We start from the raw sequence: 17786 nt of genomic DNA on the forward strand, positions 1-17786 counted from the left end.
GAGAAGAGCTTCTTAAGATCTTGGCGCGCGCCCAAATTCCATTGCCGCATCAACACTTTCGCTTTCAGCCCGCTATTGTTTGGGCGAGGATGCTTTGACCCTTGCACCTACTTTCTCACAAATATTGGATTTTATTGGATTTTACCTCGATACCCCTATCTCGATGCCAAAGGTTAATAGCTACGCGCCTGCCTGGTTATGCCGGCCCTCGCCTGGTGCCAGCATTTTCACCAGTGCCGACGTCAAAAGCCCTGCGCAGCAAAATGGGTCAAAGAACGCTGCTCTAAGCGCTGCGAATCGTACAGTTGCGAAGCGAGGGAATGAAGTCTTTGCCGTCGTCGACAACGAAATTCGCTGGTCTGACCTTGCGCGAGTGAAGAACCGTTGGCAACAACAGGCCCGACAAAAGAAGAGCTCTACCAGTCAAGCAAAAGATCAGGGAAGCAACGCCGAGGTCCCGCCATACAGAGTATGTTATCCCTTTGCATCCTCGAACCACATGTTGCTGGGACTTATCATACGCAAGGTAAAGACTAACAGGTCCTAGGTTCTAGCGGTGCCTGTCTACGGGCTTATCAAACAGATCATCCCCTCTCCGAATGGCGCATTCCTTGCTATCATCACCGAGCACACTGTTCACATCGCTGTTCTGCCTGATTCGTCCCGTTTATCTTCTACAGACACCTCTCCGATTCGGTTGAAAACCTACCAGCTTGGCCCAACCACTCATGTCATTCCAGAAGCCCCAGTGGTGTCTGCATTATGGCACCCATTGGGCTTGCATACAAACCTGGGCGGATGTATCGTCACCATAACTGCAGATGCGGCAGTGCGTGTGTGGGAGTTGGATCGTAACAACCATTGGTCCTTTGACCAACCAACCCTGGCAGTGGATCTACGCAAGTTGGTCGACGGCAGCTCGTCTGATCAGGACTTTGCACCCTCGGGGTTCGGCAAGAACAAAGGTTTCTCTGCCGATATAATCGACATGGAGGTTGCTTCTGCTTGCTTCGCGGGTAGTGGAAATGAGAAAGAGGATGCTTGGGCTCCAATGACTCTTTGGGTTGCGATGCGACCTGGTGACCTTTACGCGCTGTGTCCATTACTACCGTCCAAGTGGCAAGCACCGTCTACTACCATTCCTTCACTTTCCTCGGCCATTGTTCCCAAAATCACAGCCCTTGAAGGTGTCCCAGAAGATTTGGAAGAGGAGTTGATCGCTGCTCGACAGCAGTATGATTGGCTGCGGGAGATTGATGACCAAGAGCCTTTAGACCCTCCTTCAGATTCGGGCAATATCCAGGGCGCCGATGTCTTTACTCGACCTGCGAACCCAGGTGCTATTCCACGTCTACAGGGCCCGTTCCGTTTCGATGCCGGGGACGAGTTGGACGATCTCGACCTTTGCGATATCCATGTCATTGCTGCTAGGCTGAATGTCGAAGATCTTATGATGGGCGAGGAGGAGGAGCTCGCGGTAGAGACTACTGAAACTGATAAGCTCTCGGCAACAGTCATTTGCTTGTCTAGTGGAAACGGCCGTGTCCACATCTGCCTCGAGCTTGACGGTGTACAAGGCCAATGGCTGCCAAAGGCAAAGAAGAATTCCTTCCGCACCCCACTCTCAGAGCCGTCTGATCTTGTTTTGGTGGAATCGCTCGATACTGTCAAAACAGACGGTGTAGAGTCAGTCGCTTGGCCTGTTTTCACCAAGGATGTCCACTCGCGTTACTCCTTCTTCGTCACTACTGCTACCAATGTAGTGTCTTTCTCCATGTCTTCATGGGTGCAACGCCTCGAGGCCGAGCTGCAAACAGAGGATCCTTCTGGATCTAGCTTTCGTCTGCAAGTCCTGTGTAGTGGAAATGTCGCTCAAAGAGAGCGTATCCTACAGGTTTCGGAGTCCGATATCACACCCCAGAAAGAACATCTTGCCGCTTCTCTGGTTTTCTTTGATTTCGATCTAGGCTATCTCCTATTAACCTACTACCCCTCAAATCCCTACGCGGCTGTCATGGACTCTCCAGAAGATTCGTTTTCTTCCGCTTTGGACTTCCATCTGTCTGAACAGCGAGTGTCTCTTCCGGGGTCGCCTGCAGCACTACCTCGACGGGCACCCTACCAAGTTCCGGCTATTCTTTACGCAAAATCTCCATTGGACTCTTTTGTCGATAAACACGTTCCACATCGCCAACGCCATACTCTCAAGGAGCAAGTCCGCTTGTCCCCAGCAACCCTTGATCTTGTGACCACCGCTCATCGTGTCCTTTCGGCGCATACTAACGCACTGGAAAGAGCCGCATCGGATCTTTTCCGCCGATGTGAACGATTGCAAGGTGAGATGAAAGATCAGTTGAAACAATTGTCTGATGTTGCAGAGCGCATTCAGGGCGTGACAAGCGAGATCGATGAAGATGGCAAGCGAAAGGAGGGCAGCCGCAACGGAGATACCCTAGACAAGAGATTGCAGGCCGCAAGTGACAGGCAAACGGAACTCGCACAGCGATATGACGCTCTGCGTAAGAAGGTTATTAATTCAGGCGGCCGTCCCCTGAGTGAGAAAGAGAAAGCTTGGGCTATCGAGGTGAATACCTTGTCAGAGTCTATTGATGATCAAAAATCGAAGAACGAAGAGAACCAGCTTCTTGCCGAACGTTTAGAGACCGTGAGTTACTTATCCGATCGAAGAGTGTTCCAAGTATTGCATCTAACAGATCCCAGGTTAAACAACTTGCCCGTGACCTTATGACTGAGACTAAATCCATTGCCGGCAAATCTTCCGTGTCTCCTGAGCCTAGCAGCCCATCTTCTCCGGGAGGTGCTCAACCTAAGGTTCCACAACGTCTCCAGCGCCAGAGGGTAGCAGATGCCATGAAAATGGTCGAACGAGAGTGAGTCGACGTTCATAATCTATTTTCTAACACAATCTAACGAAGTTATCAGGTCTGCTGTCATCGACGCTATTACCTCTCGCCTAGAGCGTCTCAATACGAGTCTCTGATGACGAACTACTTTCTCGATCAAAGTTGATATGCGTCTCTTTTTTTTGGAATATTGGGCGCATTGAGTTTTTGAGCAATCCATGCTTCCATGCCTTAGGTCTGCACCTTATGATGTTTTGATCGCCCGCGCCAATCCAATCTAAATACTGAATTCAAGATACTGCGGTTAGATATTTTTATGAGCAAATGACTCCTTTTAACTTGATACTATGTACTTTGCAAGTCTATAACAAGAGTATGAAAATGGTCTGCATAGCCCTTCTCTCAGTTGCAGAGTGTCACTGCATTATGAAGAGAATAATAACACTTTGAGCGGTGAAATGGAAGCATTATCGTCCGGGCAGCATTCGCTCCCCTGTATGGCACTAAGATCAAATTCCTTTGACTTCTACGGCTTAGGTCTACTTCAAAATTTCTTCTCTTTTTTGAAAGGTAAATAAATAAATACAGAGTGATGTGAATAGAATGAATTCATTTTACTCTAATTGGACCCTAAGGACGCCAATAAGCATCCTCCACTTCTGGGGACAAGTGAGACCAGTGCTTTTATTGTGGTAGCTGTAAGCTTTTCTTGAAAAACCGCCAAAGACAGCCTCCTCCAAAAGAGAACAAGAAAGAAAAGAAAAATCCATCAGTATGGATATGATAAAGGTGTCGTTTTATTCTTGATCACATTAAAAAAAAGAGCTCCAATCTGATCAATCGGCAGCTCGAGAGTTTTCCCAAAAGATATCGCATGCATGGAAAATGAAACCATCAAACCCCTCGACTCGATATTCAATCGACTAGATCAAACCCAAATTACTGCATACTGTATCTCTCGATGTTAGAACTTTCATTCAACGGCTCGGTCATGAGGGAGGGAGGTGTTAGAAATGCATACCGTTCAATAAGGTGAACGCCAGAGGCAGTCTCTGTAATGCCGCTGACTTGGCCAGGTTGGAGGGCAAACGCTGCGTCCTCGAACTCCTTTTGCATCTCGCCAGGTCCAAAGAAGCCACTTGAGGTTGTTAGTTTCGCGATCGATAAAAAGCCTGCAGAAGGAATGAAATAACTTACAGATCACCCTTCTTGCGGGCACTGCTGCAATCAGACTCGGAGACAGCGAGATCCCCTAAAGAGATTTCACCGGACTGAATGCGGTCCTCGTGGCCCTTGAGGATCTCGATCGCCTCCTCCTTGGACCGGGTGATCTCAGCTTCCCGCCAGCTGCTGGGGCGTCGGCTGTCACGATGCTTGACAAGCAAATGGCTGCAGCGGATCTTGCCCTCAGCTTGTCCGGCACCATCGGCGTTAGCAGCAGGAGTATGATGATGAGCCATGTAAAGCTTCAGCTTCTCGGTGTCCGTATCGGCAGGTGGTTCCCAACGAGATTCTTTGGTGGCGGGGTTGAAGTAGTAAGGAAGGTTCTTGGAGTTCGAATGACGAACTTCCCAGCTGAAAGGTAAGCCTGAATCAGCCTAATTAAGCATATTAGTTGTAGTTTTACCATGAAGTGACTTGGGTCGAACAAACCATAGTGAATGAGAATAATGGAGACAAAATGAGATTATTCTGGGTCTTGTTAAGCTAGGCTGGGGGAAATACTGAATTCACTTAGAAATGCGGGACTGAAGTTAGTTACCTCAGCAACTTATGCGGGGGAGACAGCGGTGCAAACACTGCAAATTCTTCGCCGACTCATCTACCTGTTTTCTGCCGGCAGAAAACCACGATACCTGTAATACTTTGAATAATTTCAGGGCTTGGAAGTTAATCTTCAATCCTGCTAGCTACGATATCCATGGTTTTCGAGATGTAACCTTTCAAGCTTTTTCTTCTAAAATGAGCATACTAGTATACTCTAAAAAATTTAGAAATAAGATATTTCTCCACTTGTATTTCTAGTTGTCTTTTCGCTTAGTTTTTTATGTAGAGCTTACAGTACAGATAGCGGTGTAATAGGCGGTAAGAGTTATCTTGGGTTTTACCCCGATGATCTCTATGGGCCCCCGTACACATCTTGATCAGCACTTACCCGCTTGAGTCTTTTACCTTCTTTGCTTCTACTGCCATCCGACCTTCGACATCCGGCGAATTATTCACCGATATCAAACGATATTTGAATCTTCTCAATATCATACAACTTCGCATTCGTTCTCAGTATCGATTTCATTCTTCGGTTCAATGTCTGCCAGTCCATCTCCTTCTGCCGGTGGAGACACCAAGCAGGCTGATCAGATTCATTTCAAATTCTGCCGCGAGTGGTAAGCTTGCTACTTTCAATGACCTTTTTGGACCATTACTAATGGCTCTCATCAATTAGTTCCAACTTGTTATATCCCAAGGAGGACCGGGCCACCAACCAACTTATGTTCACCTGCCGCACTTGCCACGTCGGTGAACCCGCCAGCTCTTTTTGCGTTTACCAAAATAAGTTACACAGCCAGGTCGGCGACACCGCTGGAGTCACGCAGGATGTGGGCTCTGATCCCACGGTTTGTCTCTCCGAATATTTCTCCGTTCCCGGATTCTTTCTCTCTATCCCGGGCTTTTGCTCTCTCTGTGGTGATGAAATCACCTGCTCCATCTGCGGCGAGATTCCCGACAAGGCTCACTCCGAAGTTGAGGGTCCAGGTAGCCCAGAATGGGGCTCTGAGAGCATAACCAGCATCCAAACCAACGGCTCTTAGTTTCCTTCATGGCTGACGTTCTCTGTTCATTCTGCTGTATTTAGCTTCCTCGAGCGAACAAATTGTGCCCTAGCTGTGGTGAGAATGAGGCGGTCTTCTTCCAGTCACAACAACGATCTGCGGAGACTGGAATGGTGAGTCCCCCCTCCCCGGCCGGGACGAATGTCTTCTTTATGTTGTCATTTACTAACTGTTCTCGATAGAAACTTTACTACGTGTGCTGTGCGTGCGGCAATGTCTCCATGTAACGACTCTTTACGATCAGCGATTCCCCGGATACCCATTCACGGTCTTTATTTATTTTTCGGCATTCTGCATGCTTTGGAGTTTGGCGGTGAAAACATTTTATGTACTCAGTCGTTCTGATGCTGAAGAGGGTTTCTATTGATACAAAAAAATTATGCTTTTCACAAACGATACGCTTTCCCAAAATGAAACCAGATAGATAGCTGTAGAATATTACACGTGCACGGGCGCCAGAGACAAGATCTTGGACCATTGCTTATTTCGGAGTTCTTGTCCAACGACACCTGAGCAGAAGAGACAATGGATTAGCATCTGCAAGAAGACCCTGAGACTGAGATTATGACCACATCCATGGAACTCACCATTCATTCTTGTGCCAATGGGATCACCCGCCTTGTTGATCAACACACAGGCATTATCACCGAAGCGCACCAGAGAACCATCTGGCCGTTGAAGTTCCTTCTTCACACGAACTACAACAGCATGTCGGATATCACCGCGACGGACCTTGTTCGCAAGAGCAGTACCCGATCCCTCGGATCCAGCGGCCCTTTGTTTCTGTACGACGACAACGATTCGATCACCTGTATCCCGAACGCATTAGCTTCAGCCCATTTTTGCCATTCCCAATTCCCAATTCATGCATATCGCCTTATTCTTGTTTGAGGTTGGCTGGGGACTAACCGATAGTCGCGGCCCGCTTCTTCTTCAGGACATTGACGCACTCGACAACCGAGGCGCCGGAATTGTCGATACAACTCAATAATGACTGTGTTGGAATAATCAGCACAGAGCTGCTGTGGGGTTCGTGTGAGTTGGGCATACCTTTAGTTGAATCATTTTGGGGGCATTGAGGGAGGAATGGGCTGGATCGAATCGCATTCGCGTTGATAATTTGATTGGAGTCGGAACGGAGTTTCCCCGGATGGAAAGTTTCGCCGAACAATCATTTTATACTTGGCATTTACTATTGTCGGTGCTTCATAGTAGTTGTTACTTAGGCTAGATTGAATTTAATTAAAGATGATTGATCTCTACCTAGTTAGTGTGCAATCATCGGAAGATTATTTAGGAATTAACCTCTTCTCGAGACCCAAACGGTCAAACTGGATATGATGGTGGAACCGGCGGGAGGTTGAGTATGCCACACCCTATGTAAAGGATAATAGGAAGGTCGAGATGTGTGATTGGAAGATGATTGAAAACAAATGTTTGAATGTCACAGGAGAGATGAGTGATGTCTTTTAAGATTAATATTTATGTATTATATTTTTTTTCTTTATATCTCAGTGAAGTACATGGTATGCAAGGCCCCTCGAAAATGTGGGCGAGTCAAAGAGGCGGCGAGCACGGGCCGAGTTCCTGGAACGCGGGAAAAGAAGTGCTGGTTCCCCTTGGACTTGCGACGGGAGCATAGCCTTCTCAGCACCAATTGGCGCCCCCATGAGTTTACTCGTCGTCATGTTGGGGCTCTGATTGTATCTCATTCCTTTATTCACTTTCCCCGACGCCATTTCTCGTTCATTTACGACTTTCTCCCGCACCCCCCTCTCTTCCCTGTCCTCACCTCGCCCGCGTGCTCTTAGACGCCGCGCAATCCAACCTGGTCTTTCCATGAGCACATACCGTTCTTTACTCCAGTCTCTAGGCCGGTCGGTGTCAGATCAGTCATGGCACCTAAGAAGTCACGCTCGAATTCTCCTGCGACCGAGTCCCGTAAACGCTTGACCTTGATGAACCTGGCCAGTTATGACGATGTCGCAACGGATGCGCTGGTCGATCACGTAGGCAGCCCATACCACCATTTGATCATTTGATCATTTGATCAGTCGACTAACGATAGGATATACAGGCTCATTTCTGGACCACCACACGCAAGAACCGTATCAAATACAGCCCGGCTCGCGGGATCCACGATGACGACGTAGGGCGCATTCTCCTTCATGATGTAGTCGTTGCCAAAGACATTCCGACAGCGGAGAGCAAGCTACTGCAACTGCCAGGCCTGAGGAAATACATGGCCAATCTGGCTAATTTTCGCGAAAAGGAATGGTTCTGTCGTCATCTCCGCAAATATATTCAAATGTATCACCCTGACTGTCCGTTCGAGGTCACCACCACCAACCGGTACATCATTACACAACACGAGGCCGCTATTTGCGCTCGCAAGTTCATTCAAGCCGGACAGGAGATCAAATTTCTTGCGGGAACCTTGGTTTCCATGACCAAAAAAGAGGAAACCGACCTGGGAGAAAGGGATTTCAGTGTGGTCATGTCCAGTCGCCGGAAGACCCCTTCGTTCTTCCTCGGTCCCGCTCGGTTTGCCAACCATGACTGTGACGCCAATGGACGTCTAGTCACTCGAGGCAACGAGGGAATGTCCGTAATGGCCACTCGAAATATTTACGAGGGGGAAGAAATTACTGTGTCATATGGGGAGGACTACTTTGGTATTGACAATTGTGAATGTCTATGCTTGACCTGCGAACGCGCTGCCCGTAATGGCTGGGCACCCCAGCCACATGTGGACTTGGATGCGAATAGCAAAGAATCTACACCAGCATTGAATGACGGAGACACATCCACAGAAGGGCCTAGCAAGAAACGCCGCCACGCTGACTCCGAACTGGACACGGAGGATCCACCCTCCTTATGTTCTACCCCGCGCAAGCGAGCGAAGTTCCAACGCCAGGTTTCTAAATTACGAGAGGAGATCTCCCTTACTGAGGTCACCACAACCCCAGAGTCTGACCTTCCTCCCACGCCTGCTTCCGATTCTGGTTCTATTGCGGTTTCTACCACGACCATGGTTGATCGTCATTCTAAGCTTAGGCAAGAGATCAATGTTACCGGAATTGTTGACCTGACTGCTGGTTCACTCTCAACCACTCCGGTACCGGACCGGTCAGCCCTTTCTGCGATTAACGACGCCCCAGTCATTCCAATCGAGTCAATTGAACCTAACAATGCACCGGCCGCGAGCCCCACTAATTGTCCATCACCTGGCTCTACAACCGCTGAATCTCCGCGATCATCTACTTCAAGTGTTCCTACCTCGGTTACTGAGACTGGTCTCAAAAGCCAGACTGACGAACTCCTGCAGACAATCAGGGGCGGCATCACTGAGATCCCTGCCATTCAGTCGGGCGAGGCCATACTTTCGAGCGAAACAAAATCGCTTGAGCTGAAGGAAACTCTCGAGACAGCCTCCGACAAACCCAAGACCCGTGGGCGCCGACGCAAATGGCACGTCGTTAATTCCGTTGAAGAAGAGACGCCCACGGCGCGAGTTCCAGGAGACTACACAAGAACGGCTCGACTTCTAGCTCAAAAGTATGATCGCTGGGTAGAATGCCAGACCTGTGACTCTTGGTTTGTGCAATCAAATTCATACCAGACCCGTCGCGAATGCCCTCGCTGCGAGCGACACTCCAAACTGTATGGATTCCAGTGGCCAAAAACAGACGATAGCAATGATGGTGAAAGCCGGGCGATGGATCACCGCACTATCCATCGATTCCTCTCTCCTGAATCCGAGGCGCGTGCGCGTGTGTCTCGTCGAGACCGCGGTGTCAGTTTTGGTATCACCCCTACTCCTGAACTTTCGGATACTCGAGCCGATTCAGAATCGATTGATATTCTGGAGCCTCGTCGCAATACGCGTGCGAGCCGCCGCCTCACCCGGGAGCTGCGACTGACGATGTAAAGAGTTATAGAATGTATGAGAGAGGAGAAAGATTGACAGTCCAACTGTTCATTTGTAACATTAATTTTCCCTTTGAGGCATTTGATTTGGTGTTTTTATGGTTCAAGGTGCATCTGGGACTTGAATTTGTTATGGTGGTTATGGGCGATTGGGGAGTCGGGGGCTGGATTTATCTTCACAAACATCGGATTACGGACATATCGATAATAAATGAACAGTACACCTAATCTGCGAGCTCTACAATCTACGGTCATTTGATGTAGACTTCTTATCGGGTCGATCAACACCGAGGGTGGTCATCCCCGCATTTTGTCCCCGCGATCTCCAGGGTTTTGTCAACAATAACTGCACCAATAACAGGCGAGATGATATGTAGTGTTTTCTACTACCCACTGCTTGACCGATGATACCTCAAGCTTTTCGGCGTAATGCTTCGCAGCATCCTTTTATCCTTTTCTCCGGTTGAATCCTGCCATCTACAGGGAGCCGTACTTGCCAAAATGAGGTATTTAGCACGCGTGTTCCCAGCACCTGCACCCCCCCACTTCCATTGGCAGTTTCATTCTTGTTGTTAGATGATACTGAAACTGTATTGATATCTCTTTTTATACAGCGATGATATCCATATATTCATTCTTATGCCTGTTGTTGGCTCTCATAGGCGCGGCAAATGCCTATGAGAACCCCGTAGTCCACCTGGACTATGGCACCTTACAGGGCAAATACGACACAACGTACAACCTCTCATACTTTCGCAAAATCCCCTTTGCCGCTCCTCCAACAGGCCAAAATAGATTCCGCGCACCCCAGCCCCCGTTGAAGCTGAACAGCAGCATCTATGACACCGACCAGACATTCGATATGTGTCCCCAACGCACAGTCAATGGGTCCGAAGACTGTCTATACCTGGGCCTTTACTCACGCCCATGGGTTCAATCAGAAGATACCAGAAGACCTGTCTTAGTTGTGTTCTACGGCGGCGCATTCATCGAGGGCGACGCGCTCTTCGGCATCCCCCCGAACTCATACCCGGTTCTCAACGCAAGCACTTTAAACGACTACATCGTAATATACCCCAACTACCGCACGAACGCCTTCGGCTTTCTTCCCGGAAAAAGCATCAAGGAGTCATCGACCTCAGATCTGAATCCGGGTCTGTTGGATCAGCAATACGCGTTGAAATGGGTACAGAGCAACATCGACCGGTTTGGCGGGAACCCGAAGAACGTCAGTATATGGGGACAATCTGCGGGCGGGGGTTCTGTTGTCGCGCAAGTACTGGCGAATGGACGAAATGGAAACCCAAAACTGTTTTCAAAGGCTCTTGCTAGCTCTCCTTTCTGGCCTAAGTCGTACAGGTACGATGAGCCTGAAGCGGAAGCTATCTATAACCAGCTTGCCAATTTGACTGGGTGTGCGGGCTCTAGTCATGACCATGAGACGCTTGATTGTCTCAAATCAATTGATGTACAGACCATCCGGGATGCGAGTCTGATTATCGATGATGATAGTACCTATACCACTAGCTCATACACATGGGCCCCGGTCATTGACGGTGATTTCTTACATGATACCCTGACCGATGCTGTGCGCAGTGGAACTTTGAATACGGATTACATCTGGGGAATGTACAATACGCACGAGGGTCAAAATTTCATTCCTTCTGGACTGGACTACGAGGAGTTGACAGGTGGATACAACTCATCTGCAGCAAGCTTTCACGAGTGGCTTGTTGGGTTTTTGCCTGGATTGTCGAGGACGCAGATCGAGCAGGTTCAGAATGTGTACTATCCCGTGGTTGGAAGCACTGAAACGATTACTGAGTATAACACTACATATATTCGTGCTGGGTTGATCTATCGAGATGTGGTTCTTTCTTGCCCAGCTTACTGGGTTGCTTCAGCGGCACCTGAACGGGGCTACGTTGGTGAATACTCGATCGCTCCAGCTACGCATGGAAGCGATGCAATTTATGTAAGTCATTGGGACCTTCTCAGCTCTCAATAAAAGCGTTTAATGATGAAAATCAAAACAGTGGGACACCGTCAACTCGATCCAGAAAACAAACCCTGTTGTCTACAAAGGATACGCTGGGGCATTCGCTAGTTTCTTTCAAACCGGAGATCCCAATGCCCATAAACTGACCAACTCTTCAGAGCCAGGCGTACCGGAGTTAAAGGAAACAGGAGAGGAATTTGTTATCGTTGATTATGGCTTTGGCACTGCTCGTTTGACCCATCTGGAAAAACGATGCAACTTTTGGAAGAGCATTGGGAAAGATATTCCCATTTGAACGGAATAAGTCAATACGTACAGATTATCTTGGCAATAAACAATGTTCCCAAGCTAAATAGTAGACATAATGACAAGGCTGTCTTTGATGCTTTTTAATTTGTTATCTGGCACTCCTCGTAAAATGAATGTCCTTGATTTTCTTTAACAACCGAAATTTCTGCTAACTCAATATCTAAAGCTGAACCGCTAATTTGTTACAGTATATATCGAAATCAGTTTCACCACTTGGACACAGAGATTCTTTCTTGAACCCTCTTCCGAAATGTACTAATTCCATTATAGTTACTCTACCCCTGATCTCCTTTCTGTGACGAGGTGCCTACGTTTCTACCTGGATGGAGAAAGGGTGCGAAAAATAACGAATAACAACGTTGAGGAAAAGGGTAGAGAGAGAGAGCTATGTTATGTATATGTAGGGATCCTACTCTCGGACCAATTACCTAATTAGTCTGCATCTGAGATTATGGAATACTAATGATTGATCGTGGGGTACAACAGGCAGCTTTGGTGATTTTCGCGTTAGTATACGATTGAGCTCAAGTCGCCATAGTTCAAGTGTTGGTGCCACATCTACCCGGTGGTGCTGTAGCCACCATTGCTGACGGTCACGGACCACATTGTCACATGCGGCTCCCAAGGGCCAAAGCTACAGGCTAGTCGCTTTCGAGTACATCATAATTTTGGCTAAAATTCCTGTCTAAATAGTAGCATTTTAATTTCAACTAAACTCCTCGTGTAATAACTATATAGCGCCTTGTCTAATCAGGTTAAAGGAGATGTTCACATAGTGAGGTGTCCACCTACCATCGCCCCCATTACTGGCCCCAATTACTGGCCCCCAATTACTCGTCCCAATCAGTATCAGCACTCATTCATGTCATTTCGTCCTTTTGTCCTAAATGAACTTTATGTATTTTATGTACAACCAATCAACCATCTCAAAAGCTCTGTTCTTGTATTAACCCCTTTTCTCTGTGTAGTCGTACTGACAATTCATCTCCATTTTCTCGCGTTAAATCGACGCGTTGTTTATAGAGAGGGCGGCAGCAGCCTTACGGCCCTTGCACCGCCGGCCTACTGAGGCTTGGCATTTTTAGCGTTACGAGAACTTGTTTAACGCCACTGTATGTCTTAGGCATCTCTGACCACGTGCCACTCTGGCACGAGAACTTATCTCGAGGGCTACCGCCGCCCTCCCTTCTTGTCCTTTCTACTTCTCCCTCAGCTTTGGAATGACGTATTCATGCACGTTATTCCAAAGCTCTAGCATCTATCAAAGTATCTTATATCTCAGTAACAGCACTATACACAATTGCTATACTTACCATATATATGAACTATTATTTATTATTTCAGAATGGCTTCATCGAAATGTTGTCTTCCATAGCGGCGCAGAAATCTTTATCGGGCCTTCCTAGGGGACTATACTACGAGTACACTGGATTTAAATTCCTCGATAAATTTTTGACAGCATCCAATGTCTTTTTCTGGCCGGTATTCCAGCCCCAGGAAGAAGCACCCATATTACCATTTTATGGTATAGCCCTCACAAGTACGATGGTTCAAATATGGCTAGTCGTTGTCTTCAAGATACATCGACATAGGCATGGATTATGGGCATTCATAAAGTAAGTCTATTTAGCAATTTCTAGGATTATGAAGCAAGCTAACATATAATCTGACAATAGGATGATGTTTCTGGTCGGTCCACTCATCCAATACCTTAGCCCTAGAGTTGCCATGCCTATCATATTATTAAGGTTTATTTTATCAAAACCAGTCAGTAAACAGGGTTGCCAATCCCCCGTAGGCTCTTTCTCTCTATCATAAGATTCAACAAGACACCCCCAAAGCACTAGAACATTAACTAAACAACGTCCTCGATATCAAATCGCAAATCAAAATCACCCGCGACAACTGTAGCATAGACCGCAATGCGTGCAATTCGCTTGACCCCTTGTCCGTAAGCACCCAGGACAAATCTACCAACAGACTTACCAACTTTGCTACCAAGCAAAGCTCTGTACCCAGACGAGGAGGCCTCCCACGTCTGGTTGGCTGTCAAACGATTTCCCAGACCGTTAGATCGACAAATAGCCATAACAATATCGACAGTGTTGAAGTTCATAACACATGAAGCAAAAACATACCTCAAAGCCCCGAGGTCAAATTCGCGTTCATAGATAGCTTTTGTCAAGTCACTGATATACACGGGACTGGCATTTTTTCGAGCAATAACATCCATGAAGATGACACCCTGACCAATTTGGCCAACCCACTTGACAATGTCCTCGCCACGCGCAGTCTTCCTGACCATCACGGTTCGGTATGGGGAGTGAGCAACATCAAGTGCAACTGTATCTGCCGGGAGACCAAGCTCCGACACATAGTTGACGAAGTCAATTGGAATAATTTCTGATTGTAGCTTGTTAACCAATCGGGTGTCTGAAGATCTGCCTATTCCAAATCAATTCTAGCAATCCGGCACCCGGGAGCGTTGGCGGATCCCATCCATTGTTCCAACTCTTGTCCCTCATACTCATTTGCTCCGTATTTGTACTCCATTTTTGCTATTAGTTTAGTAATTTTAGGGAAAGGGTGGATACTCTGCTTTATTTGTATTCTGATTATTAGAAGAGTCGATTGTGAAGATTGATGTTGGATGAACTGGTGAGAGACTCGAGGGACGAGGGTTTTAATAAGCACCTGCGACGCCAGAATTGCATAATATGACAAAGAAGGATATTGTATAAATTATTGTTTATACATAGGTCATTTTATGAAACGTCTATACAAATCTCTTTATACATGATATGATAGATATAGATAATGATGATCAAATGGGATGACACAGCAGGGTATAGTGGCAGAAATAAATGTAATGTGGCGGAGTAAATAAGCTAGAGGATAAGAAAAGAATGTAGACAAAGAATATAGATTGTTTTGGAACATGAAACCTCAGTTAAAACCTCTCTTTCCAGTTACACTATTCCATTGTGTCATTATATGCCACGACAGAACCTATTCTGAAGCCTTTTGAGGTGGGGAGAGTAAACCAATTGTATGAATAGAACAAAGAAACAATAATATTCACAGATTTCTCAATTATTCTAATAAGATTTGTTGCCCTATATGTTTCATTGTAATATTTTTAGATGCTACAGAATTGAACAATGCTAGTATCAGATAAGACCCATAATAATGTAATAGTAGTTCTCGGAAATATGACCATTATGCAAGTTTCAGATGCAAAGCGCAAAAGGTAGCCTGCAACATTCTTGATATGAAGTTCGTACGAAATCATCGATATTGCGACGATTAGAGGCTGAACTTTGGCCATCAATATATGGAAGGTACCTCGGCCGTTCTTCATATCTTCACAAGTTAACATATTGAACTGTCAAGGTACCGCTTAGTACTATGGCTACACAGAAGAACTGTGTTTAATGAAGGAGACTTCGAGAGCCATCTGATATACAGGATCATTTCTTGAATAGGTCTGCATGACTTCGGATGCTTCTGTTTTAGGCTCATATAACTTAAAATGGAACTCTACATATAATTTGTGTCATGAGTTTCCACGATCGCTATTTTATCCAACTGTTCAGGCAATCTGAGCTTCTGGGAATCTTAATCTGGAAATGTGGATACCTTGAAAGCGTCGGGGTGTGCGTGGCACCTGTAAAAGTAGGCAGTGTTCCTACGTTCCTTTATCATAGGCCCAATGAAATTCTTATGCTTCTTCATTCGGCTCGTTTAGAGCAAGACGTACCTGGTGCATTGACCAGGACCGAATTAGAAAGCAAAATGCAACGAATAATAATGCGAAGGATCGGCTGTCGATCATGGAGTTGGGGTTACACAGCATCAAGATTCGGTATTTGAATAAGTTTCTGGGGGGAGGATTCCCGGGGTCAGGGAATGTTGGGATGTCAAAAAAACTGTATAACATTGAATCTTAAATATCCTGAATTATAGAGCTCGGCATAACGTCCGTTGGGGCTGGAGTATAAATTCTGAACAGTTGCCAGTCAAATCATAGCAATGATCTTAGTAGAGATATGATTTTCAATATATTGAATGTTACTAAAACAATCAAAATTGACAACAATGTGGGGGTTTTATAACGACAAGACTATTCTTCTTACTGGAGGTACTGGCTTTGTAGGAACTTCAATCTTATACAGGATCCTGTCTCAGGCCACGCCACGACGTGTCTTTCTTCTTTTGAGAGGTAGTCAACAGTGAGTACTTTGTGCGCAATATTTGAATACATTACTGAACTCCAGCAGAAAAGCTCGGAACACATGGGCCGATTTGTTGTCAGACGCCATAGCCGACTCGCTTATCCAAAACCCTCGAATTACTATTGTCAGTGGAAATCTCAAGTCGCCCAACCTCGGGCTCTCAGATTACGACTGGCAATGCCTCATGGAGACTGTCGAAATAGTTGTCCACACTGCCTCGCCGATCAATCTTGTGGCTAATCTAAAAAGAATGTCGGAGCTTGTCATATCGCCAACCATGTTCCTGGCAAACGTCGCCTTGCAAATGCCGGAATTGCAAAGATTCGTTTTTATCTCGACTGCCTATTCCAACTCTCACCTCTGGGCCTTGGGGAAAGAAGACGACGTTTTTGTCAAAGAATGCTTTTATACCTTTGATACAGATCGAGGTCTTTCAGAGCCCGCAAGTGAATCATTTGAGAACACTACAAAGGGGGCAAAAGAGGAATGGGAAAGCATACGAACGTGCCATACGACCGATATCTGGGAGGCTTTTGATTTCCCATGGGCGTATGGGTATGCGAAGAACTTGACTGAGAGGCTTCTGTTGGAACAATTTTGGAAAAGAAACGCCCTGGAAAAATTCCTTATCGTGAAGCCATCTATCATCGCACCGGCAAAAAGATGCCCATTTCCAGGGTATGCAAGAGCAAATTCTGTACCCGCGGCAGGATTCGCAGCAGCCATCCTCATGTCCCCTGGGCGTCATTTCAAATTTGCATCTCGTGCTTCTGATCCACTGAACAACTCAACACTGGATGAGGTCCCCGTGGACATTGTCGTTGACCGGCTACTTGTACATTTGGCTTGTGGAACCAGCGGAGTGGTTCATGCCGTCAGTGGTAAAAGAGAGCGGTTATCTCTTTTTGGATACATATGGCCAAGGATTGTGAAAGAGCGCCCATTTCCATGGGAAATCAAACCAGTTTGGAAATCTTCTGATTGGAACTCGACTGAACTTCATCTTGCCAATCGAATTTTCAAGTTGGTAGGAACTTCATTTGACTTTGAGGATACCAAAACTGAGCGCCTATACGCCAATCTCAGCCAGCGTGACAAGTCAGATTTAGACCTTTTTACAAGTGAACATAAGCCAACGAGTGAAGAGAGGAGAGCTATTGTTCAGGATATGCTGCTTGTATTTGGCAAAAAGCAGCATATTCCGTCGTTCATTATCAAGTCATTTTTTCCAGCACGAGATACACCTAGAACGGAAGTTCCACCGCTACCCAATATCAAGGACAATGAGAGGCTTTAGGTAAATGGGCTACTATAAACTCAAACATGTGGAGATCTTTCTTTCTTCTACTATTTCGGGAAACCCAGAATGAAAGTTGTGTCTACATAAATTGTTATCGAATAGTTGAATGAGATGTCAAGTGGAGAGACTTGTGAGACTGGATATTTTTATTCAGACAAAATAGAGACTTAAACAGATTCATGGCCGTGAATTAGAAGCGTATAATGAATCAGCGAACACTTTTACCCCGGCCTATTTTATTGAGTAAAGCTAGAAAAATGACGAATATCCAAGTCCAGTTAATCATTCCAAGGTTTCGGATCATGAAAATAATATAAG

At 46.3% G+C, this 17786-nt stretch overlaps 8 protein-coding genes across 8 annotated transcripts; 5 read left to right on the forward strand and 3 right to left on the reverse strand.

Moving 5' to 3' along the window:
* Nucleotides 1–163: 163 nt before the first annotated feature.
* Nucleotides 164–3001, forward strand: N7478_002774 (uncharacterized protein; the record flags this gene model as incomplete). The annotated part of the gene is made up of 4 exons (XM_056918988.1): nt 164–469; nt 548–2665; nt 2722–2891; nt 2944–3001. 4 exons carry the CDS (start codon nt 164–166, stop codon nt 2999–3001), a joined length of 2652 nt encoding a protein of 883 aa, XP_056782146.1.
* Nucleotides 3002–3803: 802 nt separating this feature from the next.
* On the reverse strand, nt 3804–4520 carry pin1 (peptidylprolyl isomerase ESS1; the record flags this gene model as incomplete). Its single annotated transcript, XM_056918989.1, has 4 exons — nt 3804–3813; nt 3886–4002; nt 4062–4452; nt 4514–4520. 4 exons carry the CDS (start codon nt 4518–4520, stop codon nt 3804–3806), a joined length of 525 nt encoding a protein of 174 aa, XP_056782147.1.
* A 648-nt stretch (nt 4521–5168) lies between these two features.
* N7478_002776 (DNA-directed RNA polymerase II core subunit RPB9) lies at nt 5169–5922 on the forward strand (the record flags this gene model as incomplete). Its single annotated transcript, XM_056918990.1, has 4 exons — nt 5169–5248; nt 5308–5618; nt 5729–5808; nt 5878–5922. 4 exons carry the CDS (start codon nt 5169–5171, stop codon nt 5920–5922), a joined length of 516 nt encoding a protein of 171 aa, XP_056782148.1.
* A 211-nt stretch (nt 5923–6133) lies between these two features.
* On the reverse strand, nt 6134–6760 carry N7478_002777 (mitochondrial 54S ribosomal protein uL14m; the record flags this gene model as incomplete). The annotated part of the gene is made up of 4 exons (XM_056918991.1): nt 6134–6204; nt 6283–6504; nt 6605–6689; nt 6746–6760. 4 exons carry the CDS (start codon nt 6758–6760, stop codon nt 6134–6136), a joined length of 393 nt encoding a protein of 130 aa, XP_056782149.1.
* Nucleotides 6761–7590: 830 nt separating this feature from the next.
* N7478_002778 (SET domain-containing protein) lies at nt 7591–9626 on the forward strand (the record flags this gene model as incomplete). Its single annotated transcript, XM_056918992.1, has 2 exons — nt 7591–7704; nt 7773–9626. 2 exons carry the CDS (start codon nt 7591–7593, stop codon nt 9624–9626), a joined length of 1968 nt encoding a protein of 655 aa, XP_056782150.1.
* Nucleotides 9627–10241: 615 nt separating this feature from the next.
* N7478_002779 (putative carboxylesterase) lies at nt 10242–11919 on the forward strand (the record flags this gene model as incomplete). Its single annotated transcript, XM_056918993.1, has 2 exons — nt 10242–11600; nt 11662–11919. 2 exons carry the CDS (start codon nt 10242–10244, stop codon nt 11917–11919), a joined length of 1617 nt encoding a protein of 538 aa, XP_056782151.1.
* A 1869-nt stretch (nt 11920–13788) lies between these two features.
* N7478_002780 (uncharacterized protein) lies at nt 13789–14486 on the reverse strand (the record flags this gene model as incomplete). Its single annotated transcript, XM_056918994.1, has 2 exons — nt 13789–14374; nt 14410–14486. The coding sequence occupies 2 exons, from the start codon at nt 14484–14486 to the stop codon at nt 13789–13791; spliced, it is 663 nt and encodes a 220-aa protein (XP_056782152.1).
* Nucleotides 14487–16031: 1545 nt separating this feature from the next.
* Nucleotides 16032–17465, forward strand: N7478_002781 (Male sterility NAD-binding; the record flags this gene model as incomplete). The annotated part of the gene is made up of 2 exons (XM_056918995.1): nt 16032–16165; nt 16214–17465. 2 exons carry the CDS (start codon nt 16032–16034, stop codon nt 17463–17465), a joined length of 1386 nt encoding a protein of 461 aa, XP_056782153.1.
* Between the last annotated feature and the right edge of the window lie 321 nt (nt 17466–17786).

This window comes from Penicillium angulare (genome assembly GCF_028827245.1).
Source record: "Penicillium angulare strain IBT 27051 chromosome Unknown utg000003l_segment0_segment0, whole genome shotgun sequence".
Classification (NCBI taxonomy): domain Eukaryota; kingdom Fungi; phylum Ascomycota; class Eurotiomycetes; order Eurotiales; family Aspergillaceae; genus Penicillium; species Penicillium angulare.